This window comes from Archocentrus centrarchus, chromosome 16 (assembly GCF_007364275.1).
Source record: "Archocentrus centrarchus isolate MPI-CPG fArcCen1 chromosome 16, fArcCen1, whole genome shotgun sequence".
In the NCBI taxonomy this organism is placed as follows: domain Eukaryota; kingdom Metazoa; phylum Chordata; class Actinopteri; order Cichliformes; family Cichlidae; genus Archocentrus; species Archocentrus centrarchus.
In genome coordinates this window covers 34,069,548-34,090,373 of record NC_044361.1, presented here as the reverse complement: position 1 = coordinate 34,090,373, position 20,826 = coordinate 34,069,548, and the positions used below count along the sequence as shown (strand labels likewise).

Below are 20,826 nucleotides of genomic sequence, written 5' to 3'. Positions count from 1 at the left end.
GCTGGACTATTGTAATTCATTATTATCAGGCTGTCCTAAAAGCTCCCTGAAAAGCCTTCAGCTGATCCAAAATGCTGCAGCTAGAGTACTGACAGGGACTAGAAAGAGAGAGCAGATTTCTCCCATATTGGCTTCTCTTCATTGGCTCCCTGTTAAATCTAGAATAGAATTTAAAATCCTTCTCCTCACATACAAGGTCTTGAATAATCAGGCCCCATCTTATCTCAAAGACCTCATAGTACCATATCACCCCAACAGAGCACTTCGCTCTCAGACTGCTGGCTTACTTGTGGTTCCTCGGATACTTAAGAGTAGAATGGGAGGCAGAGCCTTCAGCTTTCAGGCGCCTCTTCTGTGGAACCAGCTCCCAGTTTGGATTCAGGAGACAGACACCCTCTCTATTTTTAAGATTAGGCTTAAAACTTTCCTTTATGATAAAGCTTATAGTTAGGGCTGGATCGGATGACCTCGAACCCTTCCTATAGTTATGCTGCACAGTGTATCTTTTGTCCTGTCTCTCTCCCCTCACAGCAGATTACTGCCCCTCCCTGAGCCTGGTTCTGCTGGAGGTTTCTTCCTGTCTGTCCCTTAAGTGCTTGCTCATAGGGGGTCATTTTGACTGTTGGGTTTTCACTGCCTTGAGGTGACTGTTGTGATGCAGCTCTATATAAATAAGTCTACCTGTGCTGTCAAATGATCAACTGCCACCCTCCCCTGCAGCTTCACACAACTGATGTCCTTCAATGAAGGTGGAAGAGAAGTTCCACTAACGACCATCAGAGTAAATCAGAAATTAACCCTTGTTATCAATACCTGGGAGACATGAAGACAAACTGCACTTTACAGATCAGAGATGTTCAGCAGAGAAACAACAGAACCTTTCGCTTCAAGATGGCGGCTGATCATCGTGCAGGAGGTTTTACTAACACGACAGGAGTGACTGTCAGAGGTATTTGTGAGAACAAAATATCCTGATTCTGACAAAAAATAATTAATATTAATAGTTAAGAATAACGTACTAATGATGCACTGTGCTGTAAAATATAATTCATATTTTTGATAGAACTGAGAATATTAAGCTCCAGTGATGATAAAAAGTTCAGACGAAATGAAACCTTCACACTGCTCTGCATTTCAGACTGCATTTTCCATCAACTGGAGGTCACCTGGTTCTCTGGCCCCTCCCTCCACCTCAGCCCTCTGAGTGCAGAGGATTCTGGGAACTACACCTGTGCTCTGAGGACCAACCAGAGGACTGTCTCTGAGCCATACAGCCTGCAGGTGGAGGCAGAGGAAGGTTGGGTTGATCAGTTTCCTCTCTCAGATTTCCCTCTCTGTCAAACAGCAGCATGATGTTAAACTGTGAGTGCTCAGAGAGCGAGATGTCTCATCTTCTAAACAGGAGTAAACCTGGACAAACTGACAGTTTTCCTGCTACTCGTCACTGTAAACATGCTCCTTTTCCCCTCATTATTGCATCCATTTTCCTCAAATTATTTCAAATCATAAATCATGATTTTCTTGGTCTGCAGGATGCACACAATCAGCATCCTCACACATTTCTTTTACCTGCAGTGTTTCTGTACAGTCATACAAAGGGTGAAGCCTATGACTTTAAATAATTAAAAGGTTTCAGATTATTAAACTTTTATATCACCACCTCTCACTGTTCTTCACTGTCTGCACAGGACGTGTTGTTTGCAGGACAGGTGAGTTCAGGTGAGTCACAGAAATCAGTTCACTGATGATGTTAGGAACTCTACAGCAGGCAGGATGCAGCGCTCACTTTGCTTACGTCACCTTTACAGCTGACAGATGAATACGTCTGATCATCTTAGTTTAATCTGTATCGATGAGCTGCAGCTTTATTTGTTCAACAGTAAAATCTCTTTTTGTCCTTTTCACTAAATATTCCAAGTAACCTCCGAACTTCACAGAGGAGCCGAGAACAAACACAGGGTCTCCATCAGTCTCAGCAGTCGCCCTCTGATCGGGCTCAGCTTAAAGTTTACAAAATGAGAACTGAATTTTTTTAATGAAGTGTTTCTAAGCCTAAATATTGCAGAGACTGTAAATAGCAGCCTTCAGCAGAATCTGGGGATTCATCCATTTCTGAAGCTGGATGTGGTTTCCTCACAATTTTCCCTCTTTGGCTTCAACACGCGGGAAAATATTTCCCAAACTCACATTCAGTCCAAACAGCCACGTGTTTGGATGAGCGGCTGAGAACACGTCAAAATAAAAGAAGTCCAGCTGTCTTTTTTTCAGTTTTCCAGACGGCTGACTGAGAACCTGCACACACACGGTTTTTATTTATTGAAAATCAGTTTATTACACAACAGAAAAAGAGTGATTGCAGCAATTACAGACTAAGTGACATCATAACCGAACGTTCACACACAGATGGACTAAGCAAAAACAGAAAAGCATCATGGAAACATATACACGCATTACAAAACAATGTTTCTCCTCTAAAATTAAATTTACTTGGTCTCAAATATGAATGCTTTCAGATTTCTGGATCACCTGACAAATAAAAAACACGTTTTTCAAGTGATTTCCTCTCAGTGTTCCAGTGTACTCATTAATTAGTAACAAATTTTATTCTCAAAGACTCGCACATGTCCCATTCAAAAGATTCTCCTTCATTAATCTGGTGTTTTATGATTCCAAGCTAAAATATTTACATCTGAATTTCATACTGATTTCATTCTGGTTATTAGAAGAAAAAAAAAAGCTGAATGTGATTTATTTATTAATTTAAAAGTACAAGAAATATGAGATCACTCGACACAGAAATAAAGAACAAAACACCAGCTTCCCTGCTTAAACACGTACAAAATTCAACAAAGTATTAAAGAAGTTTGGGGGGGGATGATTTGTAAGTTGCAGTCTGCTTCATTTTCTGGCCATAAGACTTTAAAAGTGAGGATTCTCGTGTGACTTGAATGCGTTTCACTTAACTGATTACAGGTAATAATCATTAAAAGGAATACTTCACACAAACATGATGACAGAGGATTACTGAAGCTGGTCCACGTTTAAAATAAAGAACCAAATAAGAGCAAACAACAACCAACGTGACCGCCGAGAGAGACGGGAGCAGACAGCGGGCGATGGGACTCTGACTCCATCACATCTGCTCACAGATCAGCAGAAAGCTGCAGGCTGCATCACTTTAGGTTTATCATTAAAAAAAATTAAAAGCACTTCTTATTGCCATATTCAGTTTAACCTGATTTGATTTATATTGCAGCAGTTCATAACGAGTGACCTCAAGGTGCTTTATGCAGTGACGCCCTTCAATATTGGACAGAGAGGTTTTAGCCAAAGAAACGTCACCTGCAGTGATAACTGTGCTTTTGTTTTGGAGGATTTTTGCACACTTATAGCTGTGAGCACACTGACCAAAGCTCAGGGCAGTTCCACTGTCAGCAAACAGCATCATTTCACTTACTTTCTCTAAAGTTGTTAGCCTAATTTTATTTTCACTAAAATAACTTCACCCATGATTTTCCTCCTACAACTGTCTGACGGTTCATTTCTCGAACCAACAAAAACCTTGAAAATCAGCCACAGGACAGAATAAAGAACCAAAGTCTCAGCTTTGCCCTCACAAAAAACGAGAACCCCACAGATTCTGGACATGCTGCACTCGGATAGTCATCATTTTGTTCTTGTCAAGACCTTTGACACATTCACACATCAGCAATTAGGTCCAAAATCAACACGACCGGGTCAAGCTTTACTTTCAATCATTAGGATCTAAATTCTGATCAACTTCATCTCAAATCAAAAATATTGATAAAAGTCAAAAATCATAAAAAGCTCTGAGCAGTTTTTGCTGGATCACACTGATATTTTCTTCCAGCAAACATATAAAAAGAGTTTAAAAGTATAAAAGTATATTTAAAAAAAAAGGCACATTTCCACATTTAGAAATAAACTCATAAAACAGCTTTAAAAGGATGGGGCCAATTCTGCCATGTCCAGCAGGGGGCGCCTCCTCTGGTGGTTTCAGGAAAAATAAAAGTCTGATTATGATGTTTATGATGATAATGAGCCCAACGCTGCCCCGATGAGTTTACGGTCTCAGTTTCACTGCAGCAAACAGAACTCTCCCGTTAGAGACGGGAGGGGTTTAGGACTGGACAGGAGGGATTACGGCACTTCTGGCTAAGAACATGGGAATGTTTCCACAGTATATGGATACAAAATTAAATAAAAATACATCAACTTCCATTAACCTAAACTCATCTGTATCAACTAAATAAGACTTCTGTAGAGGGCCGATTTATGGAGCCTGGATGCTGTTTTTGAGTAGATGAGGAAGAGTCCGATCAGAGGCTCGTGGTTTACTGTGAGCGAACATCTCCCCCTGCTGGACACTCTGAATCATTGCGCACAAAGCCTCACAGAGAGTCGAACGCTGAATCTCAACAATTCTGTGACGTTTCTTTGTTGCTTTTAGATCATTTGATGCAACTTTAAAAGTTATCTGAAGCATCGTGAGGCATTCAGGGACACAACAGAAAATTTAAAGAACAGACATTCCTTCGTGTGCAGAGGTAAAAGTGTGCAACATTTCACAAACATAAAAACGAAAGGAAGACATATTTGAAAATCCTAACTTTGCTGCATTAATTGGAGAAACGGGTTTATCTCAGGACCAATCAGAGGTCATGGCGCTGTCACAGGACCTGACTTTTGTTTGGTTATGTAATTATTTTTATCACAATAAGACAATAAAGCAAAGCATTTAACACGTAATGTGCCTTTAAAAAAAAAAATCCTAAAAGCTAACTTACAGCAGGACGTTTAGTGGTCTGATGGTTTTAGTGTCTCTTTAAAAAAATATTCTTTAAAAACTCGGTATTTAAAATCGAGGCACTGAGGGCGCTCTGCGCTGCCAGCTCACTGATAACTGATGATTGACTGGCGAGCAGAGTGCGCTCAGCTGTGGGAAACTATGGCTAGAAACTGGAATTAAAAAGGCTGGAAAACCGGAGGTGAGGTCAGCTTTGGAAGCTAGGCCCTTCAGCATCATGTTACAGAAAACAATGTGTGACCTCACACGCATGAGCAAACAGAGGCTTGCTCATGGGTTGGCCGCGTTGAGCTTTTCTGTCTCTGGTTGCGCCTCTCCTGATGGTGGGACGCCGTTACTTTGCCCCGGCTTCCCGTCTTTGCTGAAAAAGGGAATGCCGCGAACCTTCATCATCAAGATGAAGTCAACGAAAAACGCCGCAGTCGCCAAGAAGCCAAAGACCTGCAGGAGAGAGAAGAACAAGCCTACAGGTGACCTGATAACGCAAACTATCAGCCAAGAAGGAAAGGAAAGAAGGAGGTATGGTAGGGAGTATTAAAGGAAAGGAAAGGAGATGGTATAAAGGCTGTATGGAGGACGTGAGGAGGTAGGAAAGGATGGCAGTGTGAGTCTGTGGATGTTTTCTCACCACAGCAACGGTGGCCTGAACCAAATTGCCGAGCTCTGAGGCGAAGACACAGGAGGAGATGAAGAGCAGCACACAGATGACACCGGTGTAACCAAGGTCCTGTAAAACAGAAGAAGAGGAAGCGTGAAGACGAGCAGCTCACACCTCCAACAACCTCGGCCGGCCCTGTGAGGAAGGTCCCAGAAACACAGCCGGCTTCCAGGCGCAGACTGTTAGCAGACATAACGTTCAGTTTCTCCTCACCAACTCTGTTTAAGCCTCGGGTCACAGAGAGGGCTCATCATTTATGACCCCATTAGAAATTTTCTAAATGTTCTCATGACATCATTTATGGTTTTTAATCGTTTTTCATGCAAGAAAAGACCTAATAAATTATATGAATAGAACTACGCACACAATCCTGACCTGTTACACACAGAGCAAAGAAATCCAGACTTTACCTTCATTTGTTTTTGAAAATCAAAATTAAAGCCAAATAAATATTCTTAAGAGCCATTAAAGCTTCGCATTAGAAAGGTTTTAGTGATTTTATCCAATTGCAGTGCTGAGATCAATAAGGAGGCCTTCTCCATAATTACACCATATTAAAACCTATAATCGCTGCATCCCAGTGTCGATGTGCTGCAGTCTGACTCTAATCTCCTCTAATGTTGATGGTTCTAATCCTCAGCTGGATGCTACACTCATTTTTAAGACCCCAGCAGGAAAATGAACTCTGCTGCAGAGACTGAATACAAAACGCACAACAAAAACACGACGGTCTAAATCACACACTCAAAGGTCGTCATTTATGTCCCTCAAATTAATCTTATAAGTAATTATGAGCATGCATAATGTGTCTGTATTATGACTCTGACTACCTCTCTTTAAGCTCCGCCTACACATTCCTCTGAAAGCTGCATCTTCTGTTCAGTGTGTAACTCTGCAGAAAAACTAAAGGACTCAGTCCTGCAGTCGTGAATAATCTGCTGCCTCTTGTTTTATGCTGTGGTTTGCTATCATTTATTTTATTCTAATGTGTTTTTTAGTCTGCGCTGCTGCAGTGTGAAATGCCATCAATTTCATCATTCATGAAGCCTTTCAATAATTCACTCTACTGGTCTGAAGCTTAAAGAAAGCTGAAGTTCAGCCTGCAGACTGTAGGGGGCAGCATCGCTCCTTCAGTTCAGGAGGAAGAAGCAGCTGTCGGCTGCTGTGCTGGCATGAGCCTGTGTCCCGGCACCCGAGAGGAGCAGGATGCTGGCTCGTACCCGCTGCTGTGTAATGGTGTAAGGAGTCGACACATCCACAGGTTGGTTCATGCTTTGAATTTTGGGACATATCTCATTTTAATCTATCGTTTAGTGGGAATGAATACCTCGAGCATTCTGTAGGTGCCGGACTTTAAACAGCCCAGTATCACGTACAGCACATTAAGTCCTCCCATCACTGCTGTTCAAAGAACAGCTCAGGAGCAGGAGTGGGTGGCTGGCCGAAGCAGCCGACCTGCAGCTGGAGGGCTGCATCACGCGCTCCACAGGAAGGTGCAGGACACTCGACCCTGTGTGAGCCATTCTTTCTGATAGCTCAAAAAGTCCTGATAAAAATGTGTAGGGGTGCAGAGGTCAGAGGTCATGTTAACAATCCATTAAAATTTGCCTTCCATCCACCAAGGTCTTCAAGGTCTGGGACTGATTGGTCCAAAACTGGCAAAAATCTTATAACTTAGAAACTATGATTCTTACAAGTGTGGTTTGTGTCAACATATAGACAGATTTTAAATAGGTCACATTTGACCTTTGACCTCACTTTTACATTTCACATCTGCCTTTCTTTCAGGCTGACCCCAGACTGTGTTTTAGAAAGAGAATGAGCTGCCTGTTAGAAATATACTGCAGCATAATATTAGATAATAAGTTCAAGTTATTCATGTCCAGTTACTTACAGATCCATCACCTGCTCCTGCACAATGTTTGTGTAATCAAACATCTGTCATGCTGCCCTCATCTGATTTTTACTGCACTGCAAACTTCTTGAAGTACTTTTAAAACAACAAAGAAAACTAAATGAATATAAAACACAAAACTGTTCCTCTAAAGGAAACACTCAGAGTGGGGCTGCCTGGGTGGAGCTTTGTGCTCTCTGAGGACTTCTCCTTGCTCTTATTTTGAAAGTTCAGCTGCTGCTCTGGTCCTTCCTGTCCGGTCTCTCTTTGCGGCAGCTTCTCAGAGACTCAGTCTGTGATTTTCAGCTGTCTGAGAAGAAAGTCGAGTTACGAGAGAACCGCACTGCGGCTGGTGTCGAGTTCCTCTTTTTATTTTAGGGCGAGCAAGTGTTCATGCACATAAAGGTGGTCATGAACGGTTGATAAACGAGGCCTCTGGTAAAGAGTGAGACAGACACACAGCCAATAAAAATCAGTGCCGCTGAAAGGCTCAACGACTCTGCGGCCAAATTCACCAAAATTACAGGCCAATGAATGCAGAGGAAGCAGCATGTCTAACTGCCTGATTACAGCAAACCATGATCCAGTCATCGATGGGCATTCCAAACAAAGCACTATTTTCACTGGGAGCAAGTCCACCACTCTTCAAAGATCAGCTCAAAGCTCAGATCTCACTAACTTTATACCGGACATCGTTTTATTGTTTAAATGTGGTGCAAACACGACTTTTTAATGAGCATCTAACCTCACAGCGCGACACGCTTTCCTGGTGAGAGACCCTGATGATCCAGAGAGCTTCCACAGGTCCACCTAAGGAAACCTTTTACAGCTTTTGCTTCTTCTAGATAGAGGTTATTGACTGGAGGCTCGCTCAACGAGGGGCAAAGAGGCGCCTCTCTAAAGGACAGGGTTGATTTATAGCATGAGACGTACTAAATGCACTCCAAATTAGTGCCCTGCCCTCCATGTAACCCAGCAGTGACTCCCCAACGCCAAACTGGTTTAAATGGTTTTAGAAGCATGTAAACCAGAGAACAGACTTTGAGTCTGAGGCTGAAACAACTAACGAGTGAGAGCGAACTAGGAGGAACCAAAACACTTCTCAGACCTTGAAGGTGTGGTTCGTCTAAAAACACACGAAGCCGCTGCTTTTCTTTGGTTTTAGAGCAGCTGTGCCGCTCACGCACTCACTGTTTCACACAAACATTTTCCACCCTGTCGAGTCTGAATTTGCAAAAAGAAAATTCGCCCCTTCTCGTTTTCGAGTTTCACTACAGTCATGAAAGTCTTCTCTCCACTCCCACTGTAAGAATGGAAGGCTGCAGAGCGAGGAACATTAACAATAAGTTAGCTGGAGACGACACTTTTGCAGGTCAGTGAAGCTCAGGACAGAAGAACTGGTAAAAACGGTGATGAACCCTCTGAACGCTGAGCTGTGAACACACAACTCTGTCTGGCTGAAATGCTGGATGCTACTCTGACATCACTGAAATAAAGGCTACATTTGTACATGCTGCTCCTGATAAACCATCAAAGTTTCCTGTATAATGATTTCCGGTGTCTGATTAGGACTGACCCGGTAAAGGTAGACGTGTTTCAAAACTCAAAACTTTTTCAAAAAGCACCTCAGAGCGGGTAACACGCGGAGTCTGAATGAAGCGTGATCTTCAGCAGGTTCTTACCACAGTTGGCCAGGAGGTGATGCCGATTTTTTGGTACAGCGGAGTGGAGAGGAGGATGAGCAGCAGCAGGGTGAAGAGGAAGGCTGTGCAGCTGACAAACTCAAAGAAGTAGAGAGGAGAACAGCTGATGCAGCTGTTAACCGTCTCCTCCAGGATGAAGGCGATGAAGGACAGCATCTGAGGGAGAAACAGGAGGTCAGGAGAGGTGAGTGACAACACTGGTTTACACACAGACACCTAACTTTAAAAGAAAACCCTGAAAAACTGCCCATAAAACTACAGCTAAGGGTGTGCTCCAGGGATCATTCCTAGGATTGCTCCTTTTTGTTTTATATATAAAACAGGAGTCTTAAACTGTGATGTTCTCCTCCTCACCTGCAGGCTCCCACCAGCTTTTAATGCAGCACAGGCTAACAGTTCAGGCTGCAAACGTTAGCTGTGAACTGAACTGTTCTGAATGTTTTATGTCTCACTCACTCAGACTATAAACCCACTGCAGCTCCTCTTAATCAGGGCAATCTGGCGAAGAGATTTTTAATCTCATGAGGATAAATACATAAAAAAGCAATAACATTAGAGGATCTTAAATATTTGGTAAGAAGCTCAAAACCATACAAAATTAAATCTATATACTGAAGTCAAAGCATTAAAGTACAAACCACAGGGAAAGTGGGGACTAATAGGCCTGCAAATAATGATTCCTCTCATATTTTTCTGGTTACTTTGATGATTAAAAACAAAACAAATAATCGACTAAACTGTCAAAATGCAGAAAGGAAGTTTTCAGATGTTTTACTTTATCGGGCTTCTTTCGGCTGCTCCTTTGCTCATGAGAGGTCGCCACAGCAGGTAGCGCTGCATGTTTGACTTGAGAGAAATGCATTTATTTATTTTTATTCTGGATGCCCTTCCTGTTGCACCCCAAAGCGATCAGGCCTCCTCCCAGGTTCAAACTGGTAAACCACTACGCATTTTACTTTCACATCTTTTCACAAGGCTCATATCTACAGACAATTTGAGATCTGATGTATGAAAGGAAAAACTGAAACGTGAGGTGTATTTCCAGTCTGAGCAGCCACTGAGATATTTCCACCAGCGTAAAAACACAGGCAGCCACTGACTCTGCTCTGTTTCATTAGAAGTTGTGGTAGAACCGCTCCGACCGCTCAGCTTTGTGTGGGCGGCAGCGTCAACAACTGCTTCATACCAACACCCATAGCAAGGATGTCCTGAGTGTGTCTGAACCACAATGGCGAGACGGTACCATGAGATGCATCAGCTTTATTTAAACCAAGCTCATAAGTCGGACCATCGGGAGCCAGGAGCAGCAGCTGCAGCTCGACTCTTAACGTCTGTACGTGCACACGTTTAAACACGAGATATGAGGAAAAAAAATGTCCCAAAAATTCAGATTAATGGGCTTTAACGCCTGTGAATGTGTACAGTGATAAACAGAAATGCTCCTCCGTGTGTTCTCGCCCCGTCTGTTGTATGTTTATTGTAGTGGTTAAAGCAAACCCCAGCCTCGGTCTCCATTACACCAGCGGGTTTAATTGTAGGAATATTCTGTGTTAAAGTGGGCGTTAGGCTATAAAAAGGCTTTCTTCAGACAAAAACCCAGAACCACAGAGCTAAAATCAGACCGCCTGACATCAGCAGACTGAGAGCGACTCTGGACTTCACCAAAAGCACTCGGTGCAGGGGATCTTTAACCAATGTTAGAGGCTGACACAAAACACAAGGGCAGATATTTTTAGAAGAGTCCTTCAGTTAGAAATCATCTGGAAAATGTTAAACACTGACATGATTCTTGTTTTTCCTTCAGTAATCCGATTACACTTACATGTTATTTCAGACTGTTCACACAGATTTATCAACAACAGATTATTATTAAATGTTAATTATTACTTTACTCTAGAAGGAGAACACCTGAGAAGTGGGAGAAACTCAGTGAAGTGTGCATAAAGATCTGACAGACTTCTATAAATAGTGTGGCTCTGTTTGCATCTGTCATTAAACCGTCTTTTCTGGGCGATCTGCTCTCACTTCCTCACACTATATGCAAATAAATATGCTAAGACCTAATTCACTGGTTACGCAAACTTGTTATGGCTCTCCCATCATCAGCATCATTCAGAAGACTGCCTGCACTGCACTGATACCCACTGTCTCCAAGTCCACTGAGTGATTATAAGCCTGATCAAAAGGTTCCTGAAAATCAAAAAATGGATCTGGTTTAAACTGAACCAATCTCCCCTTCAAGATTATCTTCTCATGCACCTCTGGACAGTTTTCAGCACAGCTGCTATTTTTAGATCACTTCATAGAAGTCCTCCCGCGTCCCCCCCTCTGTCACAGGCGCTGGATCTCCTCCAGTGCGTGGACCTGTTTTTTATTCTCGAGGCAAATCTGGAGAACAGAGCTAGCGGTGAGTGCAGACTGTGCAGTAAAGCCTGAAACTAGTTCGGTTCCTCTGAATGTTCTCCCTCAGATGAATCAGGACGCTAATGTGGAACCCCACGCTGACAGTCTCACTCCTCACCTGACACGGCTGCCTTTGGGTTAGGAAACTGAGGATTCATCACCACCGATAATCCTCCACGTGAAACTCTGGTCACCTGAAACAGGATTTGATGTTTGCTCTCTGCACAGATTTGAGGCCTGTGGTGAAACTGGAGCAGTGTGGGCAGAGCAGGACCCTGCAGTGATCTGAAAAGAGCAGCCAGAGGTGCACGAGAAGATGATCTCAAAGGAGAGATTTGTTCCTGGAATCACATCTCATAATTTTCTGATTTATAATACATCCCAGACACAGCACACGCTGCTTTTCACTGATGGAAGTGACCGCTCAGAGCGTCTGAGCAACAAGACCTCGGTTTGACCTGTGACCTAATCACCTGAAATGTAGGTAAGTGCGTGAACAGGTCAACAATCAGCCTACAGCCGCCTTTAAGAAATACGAATTAAAAGAAAAGAAAAACAAAAACACATTTTCAGCAGGTGCCCTTCAGCATGACAGCAGCAGATTTGGAGCTCAGATGAACAGACATACTCAGTGAAGGAGAAGCAGCTTTTAGCTTCTTTGCTCCTGAATACCTGCAGCTCCCCTAAAAGAAGTTCAAATCTTTAAAAATATTTTAGCTCTATTTGCTTTGTGCCATCATTGGAACATTTCTCTACAGTTAAACAGAGCTACAGTAAATTTCACCCTTACTCTTCTTCCACACCCCGCGGTGTTCTGGGAACTTGTCTGTGACTTTTAACAGTCGCTGATGCGAGAAACTGCATTTGTTTTCCCGCCTTTCGTTAAAAGCAGAAGTCCGATCGCATTGCAGTAATAAGGATTCTGAGAAAATGATGTTTCTGCCACTTCTCAACGTTTCCCTCAATGACATAATCAGAAAGAAAATTTAAAAAATGAAATCTATCAATATGCTCATGAAATGCAGTCAGTTGGATTTTAGAAACCAGAGAGAAAACATTGTGAAATGAGTCATCGTCCTGCGTCCGTTTATGTCGGCTGTGATGCAGTTTGTTACTAACTGCAGATAAATGCCCGTTTCCTGCTGTTCAGCTGCTTCTCTGAGGTTAAACCCTGAAATGCATCCTGTTCAGCACATACAGGTGAACAAAACCACAGACAGGAGAAGTGACTTGGTGTGATTTGTATATGTGGCTGCAGAGGCGTCACCTTCTCTCACCTGACACTCTGGTTTAACACCAACAACAGGAAGTCACAGCGGGAATCCCCCGCTGATTCTGGAGTGAAGCTGCTACTAAAAAGGTTACTTGGCACTTCCTGTCTGCTTCACAATAAATCTATTTTACAACTGAGACTGTGAAAGGCTTTTATTGTGAAAGCATCGGGAGAAGCTGGGCTAAAACTACCAGCAGCTGATGTGTCTACTGGAAACACTGCTTTAACCTTCAAATGACCAAGCAGTGCGTATTTTAGTTTTAGCTTTCTAATGTCTACACCTGCCATCCAAAAGAAGCGTGCAGCTAGTTAACATTAAAAGGCAGATGACAGGGTGCACATTAACATTTACATCCTTACTGCCTCCTGTACTCAGGGGCCGTGATATTGTTGGTGGATGTTGACAGCAGAAAGAAAATAGTTCCCACACAGAAGGGCTCACAGCAAGGTTTGAGTTGTTTTCAGGTGTTTTTTGCCTACAGGTTTGAACCAAACCTTTAAATATGCAGCATGTTTTTATTGCAGTGATGAGGTTAACGGGCTGGGGACAGACATTAGGAGGGTTTCTTTCTTATTATAAAAGGTGAGGTTTTCAAACCATCTGTTATGAGGGGTAGCCAATCAGAAGTTTAGCTCTCAGCTGAAATGAACTGAGGGGCAGAGAGGCAGAGGCAGAGAACGGGCTAAATACAGACTATTTTAAACTCTGAATTATACAAAGCTGTTCTAGCACAGTCTGAGGAAAAAAATATTTAACTGGAAAAGAGCAGCTGGCTCCCCTGCAATCTGTGGCTTTTAGTTATTTAGACGTTCCAGTTACTAAGAAGAGTTTATTTTGCAGGGAGGTTTCATGAAGAGCTGACCACACACCGTCCTCCCTCCCCGCACATCCTCTTTCTACCCAACACAACAACACGATCCAGACTCCCGGGGCCGGATGCAGGCCTCGTCCTCCTACCCAACGTCTCTCCTCACTGTTGCAACAGCAGCTCTGAGATCTGCTAACGACAGCCAAACTGACCACTCTGCAGCACTTTCACTTCCCAGTCTGCAGCTTCCGGAAGAGCTGCTGGATGAGGAAGCTCCAGTCATAGAGGGGTCACACACACACACACACACACACACACACACACACACACACACACACACTATAACTTGCTCCACCATGCCACACAGCACAGCTAACAAATCCATCCTACACATCACATTAACCTGCGCCTGAAATCAGCAAATGAACCATCACTGAATTCTTTGCTAAATTCTGCAGTGAGCAGAATCTCACAACTGAGCTGATGATGTTTGTGGGCCTGGAGCTGAGACAGACAGGCAGAGACTCGACGTCTGGGCGTGGGACTTACTGCAGGGAAACAATTCACACTGATTCACTGCATGACTTCAGTTAAGACAGACTTAACATTAAAAAAACAAAGTGGCATCATCACTCTTTTAGAACCAGGAAGTCACAGACTTCTTTGCTCATAATTATGTTGCTAGGAATGGCATTGTTCTATTGCATCCATCTGCACACATGTGCTAAATTCTGCAGCCTGTGGACCGTCTCAGTAAAAGCTGTACTTCGCACATGGAAGTGTGCATGCCTACGCAGACCGGTCTGCAACCTCTGGTCACTAAGGAAAAATGTGTATTCCCTGAGACCAGTGGTTGCTGGAGGTTGAAGGTCAATCACAGAGAGGGTGCTGCACCAAAAACCTCGTTGTGATTGATTTGGTCTGTAGCAGACTGGCGCGCTCACCCGCAGCTTGCATGGAAGACGCCAACTGATCTGCAAACACTCGATGAGAGGTCGTGACCCAAAGTGGAAGCTGACTAGTAAGTTGTGCCTTATCGCTGCACAAAAACAACCAATACACAAGGTTGAAAAAAAAACAGTGTTTCTCAGGTACACAGAGGTCAGGAGAAAAAAGGATTTAAGTCATATACATAAATATGACCATGCGTTTGTTTTGTCATGTGTGCCTGTGAATGTTAATATTTTCTTGATTCACTGATGGAGGGATGCATTTAATATACAAAAATATTTAATAATTCTAAAAGCTGATACCATATTTAAGTCATCTGTGCAGCAGACTAACACAGAAAACCCTCTGTAACAGACACCTCTGTGGAACACTGACACACATCCACATTCACAGATTTCAACATATTTCAGCTCCGTCTGCGTTTCCGTTCACTCGTCCAACATGTGGCCGTTCACTTCATCTAAGACAGCCTGACCGTGTGAGAAAAATGCTGCTCACCATGATCTGAAGTGAACTTTGTGCTGACTTCAGTGAGTATTCAGCAACTTGTGTTACTATTTGTGCATCTGACTCTTCATCTGTGAGATGGAGAAGGCATCGATTCTGCATTCAATGCCACGAGTAAGAAGGTGGCACCACGAGGCTTTTTAGATTCATAAAAAAACAAAAAAACAAATCAATGAATTAATTTCATGACTCCAAATCTTCCTGTGGTGTCATAACTGCTGCAGCTGCAGACGTGAATCTTAACTTTAACAACCAAAGATTAGAATCTCTAACAACCAATCACTGCCAACGATTCCCCACAGAGGTGGTCAGTAACTGCACTCTTTCCCTCACATTTAGTGCATATTTACACACACACACACACACACACACACACACACACACACACACACACACACACACACACACACACACACACACACACACACACACACACACACACACACTCTACTCTGCAAATATCTTATTTCTGAAATACTTTGTGCCAAATAACCAATAATCAGCAACTTTCCAGTAAAAGTTGTGTAATAGTTTCCATGTTTACCGGTTTCTATGTGGGAATTCAACAGGATTTTCAAAGGACTGCCATCACTGGAGCAGGAAGAGTGGATCAGTGAAGGAACACAGGACAGGAAGTCCTGGGATAGCCAGTTAGCAACAACTGAATTTTCAGAATAAGAGTGAGGGCCTCCTCTACTAAACTGATCGCGGATCTCGTGGTTGGAGTTGTGAAAAATCAGGCCCTCATGAGGGAAGCTGAATAACCAACGTGCAGGCATATGACTTTGTGCACTTTGAGCTCTGTTCACTCTTCCATGAAATGTTTCCAGCTGCAAGTTGGAGACCTGGAGGAGAGTGGAGCAGCTTCCTCTCTGATTACTCACTGTCAACTCTGAACTCACCACAAACTGTGGAGGCGTTTCCTCCTCCGAGCAGCCTTAAGGGAAGGAGAGTGAGGAGCTTACTGCATGTTGTAAACAAACATGTTAAAGTGAAAGCAGAGGCGCTCCTGGTTTAACTCTTCACACCAGTGTTTGTGTGACGGGAGCCGGCAGCTGGGTTTGTCTGAAGCAGTTAAAAATGAGTCATCCTTGTCTCAGTCGAGTGGGATTTGTCTCTCTTTAGGGAGACCGATACAACGCTATTACTGTTGATTATGTTTATGACTCCTAACTGACTCAGCATGTTTAAAAAAGTTGGCCTGGACAGGTTTACAGCATCACCTCACCTGCACGGATGTAACTCAGGTGTACAAAAGCTCAGCTGCTGAGAGTTACAAACAACTCATCATTAAAAGACACGACGGGATCATTTAGAACCGGCTCTGGATTCCCGCCCCGATTTCTCACGCTCATGTCATCTTTCCTGTCTGCTGACGGTCAGCCCGCAGAGACCTGCAGAGGATCGACTCTGCAGAGGATCGACTCTGCAGAGGATCGACTCTGCAGCACGTCGGTTTTTAATTTTGAGTTTCTGTGATATTGGTTTGACCCAGAAATGAACTGAAACCAGCAGCTGCTGCACAACTGAAGGCTGACAACAGGTTATTAAAATCACATGCAGGAAGTCATTTATAACTACAATCCTCCTCAGCTGCATAAACTAAATATCAAGAGACAGACTCAGCCGCCAAGACATCACCCATTGGTTTGGGTTGTCTGATGCAGTCCAGACTTGCCACCCCTCCACAGTTATGATCCTGCTGAACACTCAGGCACATTTTCTGTGCAGGCCTGGGCCCACTACATGCTGCATGCCTGAAGGCTGAGGTGGTTGCTGGTCTACTCCGTACAAATCAGAGGTCTAGGAGGACAGTCGCTGGAACAAACTTTTAGGTAATAGAACCTCTAAGACTTAACGGCCGAGAGGACGAAGTAGAAGTGTAAAAACTGGTGTTCCTGCAGCTCCGTGTTGGTGAAACAAAGAGAGTGTTTGACTCTGACTGAGGATCACTGCACATGTGCATAATTCATGGAAGTCAGAGAGCAGTAACAGCAGCCGCTGCATTGCTTTTGTGCACCGTGCGGGCCACAGAAACCAGGGCGGAGGGTTAAGGAAACATCAGGGTCAGACGGCCACAGCAGAAAGTCAGAGTGCGGGTAGCAGAGACGAGGAGCCGAGACGAGAAGCGTGACCTGTTGGTTTGTGTTCACACGAATGCAGACAGCTGCTTCAGAGTGTTTTAACACATCCGAGGCAACATGTGAGCACCATCAAAACAGAATCATTTTAAAATTTTAATAATGAATAGTTTTCATCACCTAAACACTGAATCTTTTCTCCCTACAGGTAGTTTCAGAAACCTGATTTCTGTCCCTGGACTAAAGCTTTCAGATTCAGGTAACCCTGGACAGGAAACTGGGCGGCTCTCCACAGGAAGGGGCCGGAGCCGGCTTGTTTCCTGCAGAGGTACCAGTCCTTGAAAATATGAGGAGCCACGCTGAGCATGTTTAACGAGCGCGTGGAGGCGGAGCCAGAGCCCGAGAGCAGGCGACAAGCATCTGAAACTTATTCAGGAGCAGGATTTTAATCATTTCCCAACATTAATGTTCCCAGTGAAGTCCATACATACAGCTCTTAATTCTACAAAATATTACTCTTTTTAAATATAATTTACTTTTTAATTATTTTAAATTCAACAAATTCATTTTAATTTTAATGAACTTTTTTATTCTTTTGCTTTAAGGTCTGTGGACAAACTCAGCAGCAGCAGCAAACAGTGACGTGCACAATCTCCACAGTCAGTGATAAAACATAACAAGGGCAGACAGCAGCCATCCTGCTTGTACCTGTCAGGTGCATTCATAAGCAGCAGGTCACTGTAATCCAATAAGAGTTATTCCTGAAGATGAAAGTTAAGCTTCAGCTGGAAACAAGCTTTTCAAAGTGAGCTTTAAATGACAGTTCTGATCTCTAATGATACCTACAGATACATGAAGACTTTATCATTTGAGAAAAACATGAACTTGTGCATTTATGAAGGAAACAGTTTTTGTGTTTGTAGGTTTAAATACATGTTCCTGGTACTCCAGTGTAAGTGGGGATGGACTAAAAGAAAGTATCTCATTGGCTAATGAAGAATCCCGTGACCCGCAGTGATGGTGTGCTAACAGGCTCATATCTGAGCATATTTGAACTCACCACTTCAACGCCTTTTAAGATGAAGCGTTGTTTTTCCAGGTGCTCTGAGGGAAAAAGGCAGAAGGGGGATCTGGGGTTGGGAGTCGTCGTGGAAGCGTAAACCTCTGCAGCCATGATGGAGCTGAGAGACAGAAGAGAGACGAGTCAGATCGATGTGACCGAATCACTAACAGGACACAGACTCGTGGTTCCTGCTTTTAAATGGACAAAAAAACATTTTAATAATTTTTCAAAGCCACAAAGTTCAGGTTTAACCCTGGACTGTTAACCACAGGGATACATCACCACAGTTACTTGTGCTGCAGACATATCTGGTTCCAGAGCAGGTTACGTTCCCCAGGTACCAAATCACCATTTAGTTACCGATCAGATCTGGAAGTGTACCTTTACAGCCGGGCTTCATTCATGGTGTCAGTGCGCTCACAGCTCGGCAGGTTTCACATATAAAACCAAATTCCTTCAGCAGAAAATCTGTAAACTAAAGATGTAAACGGTGGCACTTTTGAACAGAAACATAACCTGCTCCAATCCAGGTGATGTGCTCAGCATCAGTTACCATGGCGATAGAGCCAAATACAAAGAGAGAAAATACTGAAAACTCTGACTTTAAGCTCGCTAACCCAGTAACCTCACTCTGAGATCTGCCAGCCACTGAAAACATTTGGAGCTTCATGAAACCAGCTCAGGACAGGAACCTGGGAAACAGCTGGCTTTAAAACCACAGCAGGGTGCTGTAACACTCCTGCCCCTCCTTTAGAATAACAACATCTAAACTTTATCTCTGTAGTACCTTTAAAACCAGATTTCCCCCAAAAAACAGCAGCAGTAACATTTCAAAATACAGAAAACGAGAGAAGCAGGGACGAAAACAGGAAAAAGTTAGTCTATAAAGCTGAGGGTTTTAAAGTTTTCAGTTAAATATAAAGTTTAAGTAACTTCCACATCATTGCATCCTGTTTTAAATCACATTCACAGCTTGTTTGGAAAGCACAGTGAGATAAAGTTGTTCTCGGATATCTCAAATACTTAAAAATCCCCCACAGTAAACTCCAGCATCCATCCACTTCCATGAGGAACTATGTGACCAATCACATGGGAAGCAGCACTGATGGTTACCTGAGGAAAATCACACTAACATCTGCATTTGTACATTTATTTTTTATGTAATGAAACATCTTTAGAAGATGAAGCCTTTTTAAAACCACACTGTGAAGCATTGATTGTTTAATGATGACAATAATCCTAAACTGCAGCCCTTCACCCAGAGAACAGGGCTAGCTGCTGTAACGTTACATGTGAATAAATACTTTTAAAATGCAGATTTTCTAACTTAACATGAAGATAAAGTGGGTCCAAACTCAGGGGAGAGATGAGCTGAAAACCAAACCTATTACAAAGAGAGAAGCACAAAAAATGATGCATGAGCTCAGCATTTAAGGAAAGATCTCTAAAGACGGGAAATTCCTGTTTCAGAGCAGCCAAAACATAAAATACGACCTTAAAAAAAAAAACTGGTGCATTAAAAACAGAGAGGAAAAAGTCCTAAAAGTCAGGGCTCAATTGAATATTAGAATAAAGTGGCTCTATAAACAGTTCAATAAAGCGAAATGATGTCACGTAATGCAAATGTTGCACAGCAGTGATGTCAGATGACAATTAAAGGTCACTGAATTTATTTCTGCTCAGTTTCCGCCTCTACGGAGCCTCCGCAGGGCTGCACGGACCGGTGGGAACGCTTCTCTCCTCGTTCTGCCTCCTACAGCCGTGAAAGCGAAACTCAGAGGCAGGTGAGCACAGCTCAGGTGTGCAACGCAAACGCTGATAAGAGCAGTCAGCCGGCCATCTTACTGTCATATTTCTGCTGGAACACCGAGCCTTTCAGAACTTAGTGCTGTTCAGACGATCAGTTAAATATTAATCAAAACCTAAGTGTGTTCCAGGAAATTCGGCACAAGCTCCACGCTACCATTCTGTAGATTTACAGGCTTTTTAAGCCTCTCACGTCGGTGTCCACCTCCACAGCTCTGCCTTTATGAAAAGTTAAAATGGGGAAATCCCGGAAAACTAGACAAACTGCATTCATATAAGAGTTCAGAGGAAACGGGACTGAAGCCGAAATGAAGAACGGCTCTTTTCCTAAATATAAAGAGATTTTGTCCAGATTTTAAACCACCGCTTTTCTAAAGAAACGACCCTGGAAAATAAAATTCACCAATTTCTGAATGAAGTCTGGTGTGCGTCGCATTCCCTCGCGTGTGAAACGGAGGCTCGACTTCGATTTCTGATGGTGGTCTAAAATCTGCTCAACTGAAGCACCCAAACAGGAAGTGAGCCTAAAGTTAGGAGTCAATAAAAACGCGAATGTTTGAGAAATAAACTCACCGCTCAAGTTTTCTGCCGCTGTACGAAAATAAAGCTTCCAGCTGCGAACTTCTCCCTCGACTCAAAGCTTTCGTTACTATTGGACAAACTTCCGCATTCAGGCTTCTGAAACGACAGAACCAGTGTTGCCAGATCTCGCGATAGAAACAAGCACCCAGCTCTATGAAAACAAGGCCCCCCCCAAAACCCCCAACTGGCAACCCACAACATTGCGTAAAACTGAGGCCGCTTTTAAACAGTATAGCTCATTTCTTCGTTTTGTCTCATTGTGTTTTGG

General features: G+C 43.2%; 1 protein-coding gene across 1 annotated transcript; it reads right to left on the bottom strand.

Moving 5' to 3' along the window:
• Positions 1 to 2,312: 2,312 nt before the first annotated feature.
• On the bottom strand, positions 2,313 to 20,649 carry cmtm6 (CKLF-like MARVEL transmembrane domain containing 6). The gene is made up of 5 exons (XM_030749481.1): positions 20,550 to 20,649; positions 18,168 to 18,288; positions 9,063 to 9,239; positions 5,457 to 5,555; positions 2,313 to 5,269 (listed from the first exon to the last, which is right to left on the bottom strand). The coding sequence occupies exons 2-5, from the start codon at positions 18,279 to 18,281 to the stop codon at positions 5,099 to 5,101; spliced, it is 561 nt and encodes a 186-aa protein (XP_030605341.1). The 5' UTR covers positions 18,282 to 18,288; positions 20,550 to 20,649; the 3' UTR covers positions 2,313 to 5,098.
• Between the last annotated feature and the right edge of the window lie 177 nt (positions 20,650 to 20,826).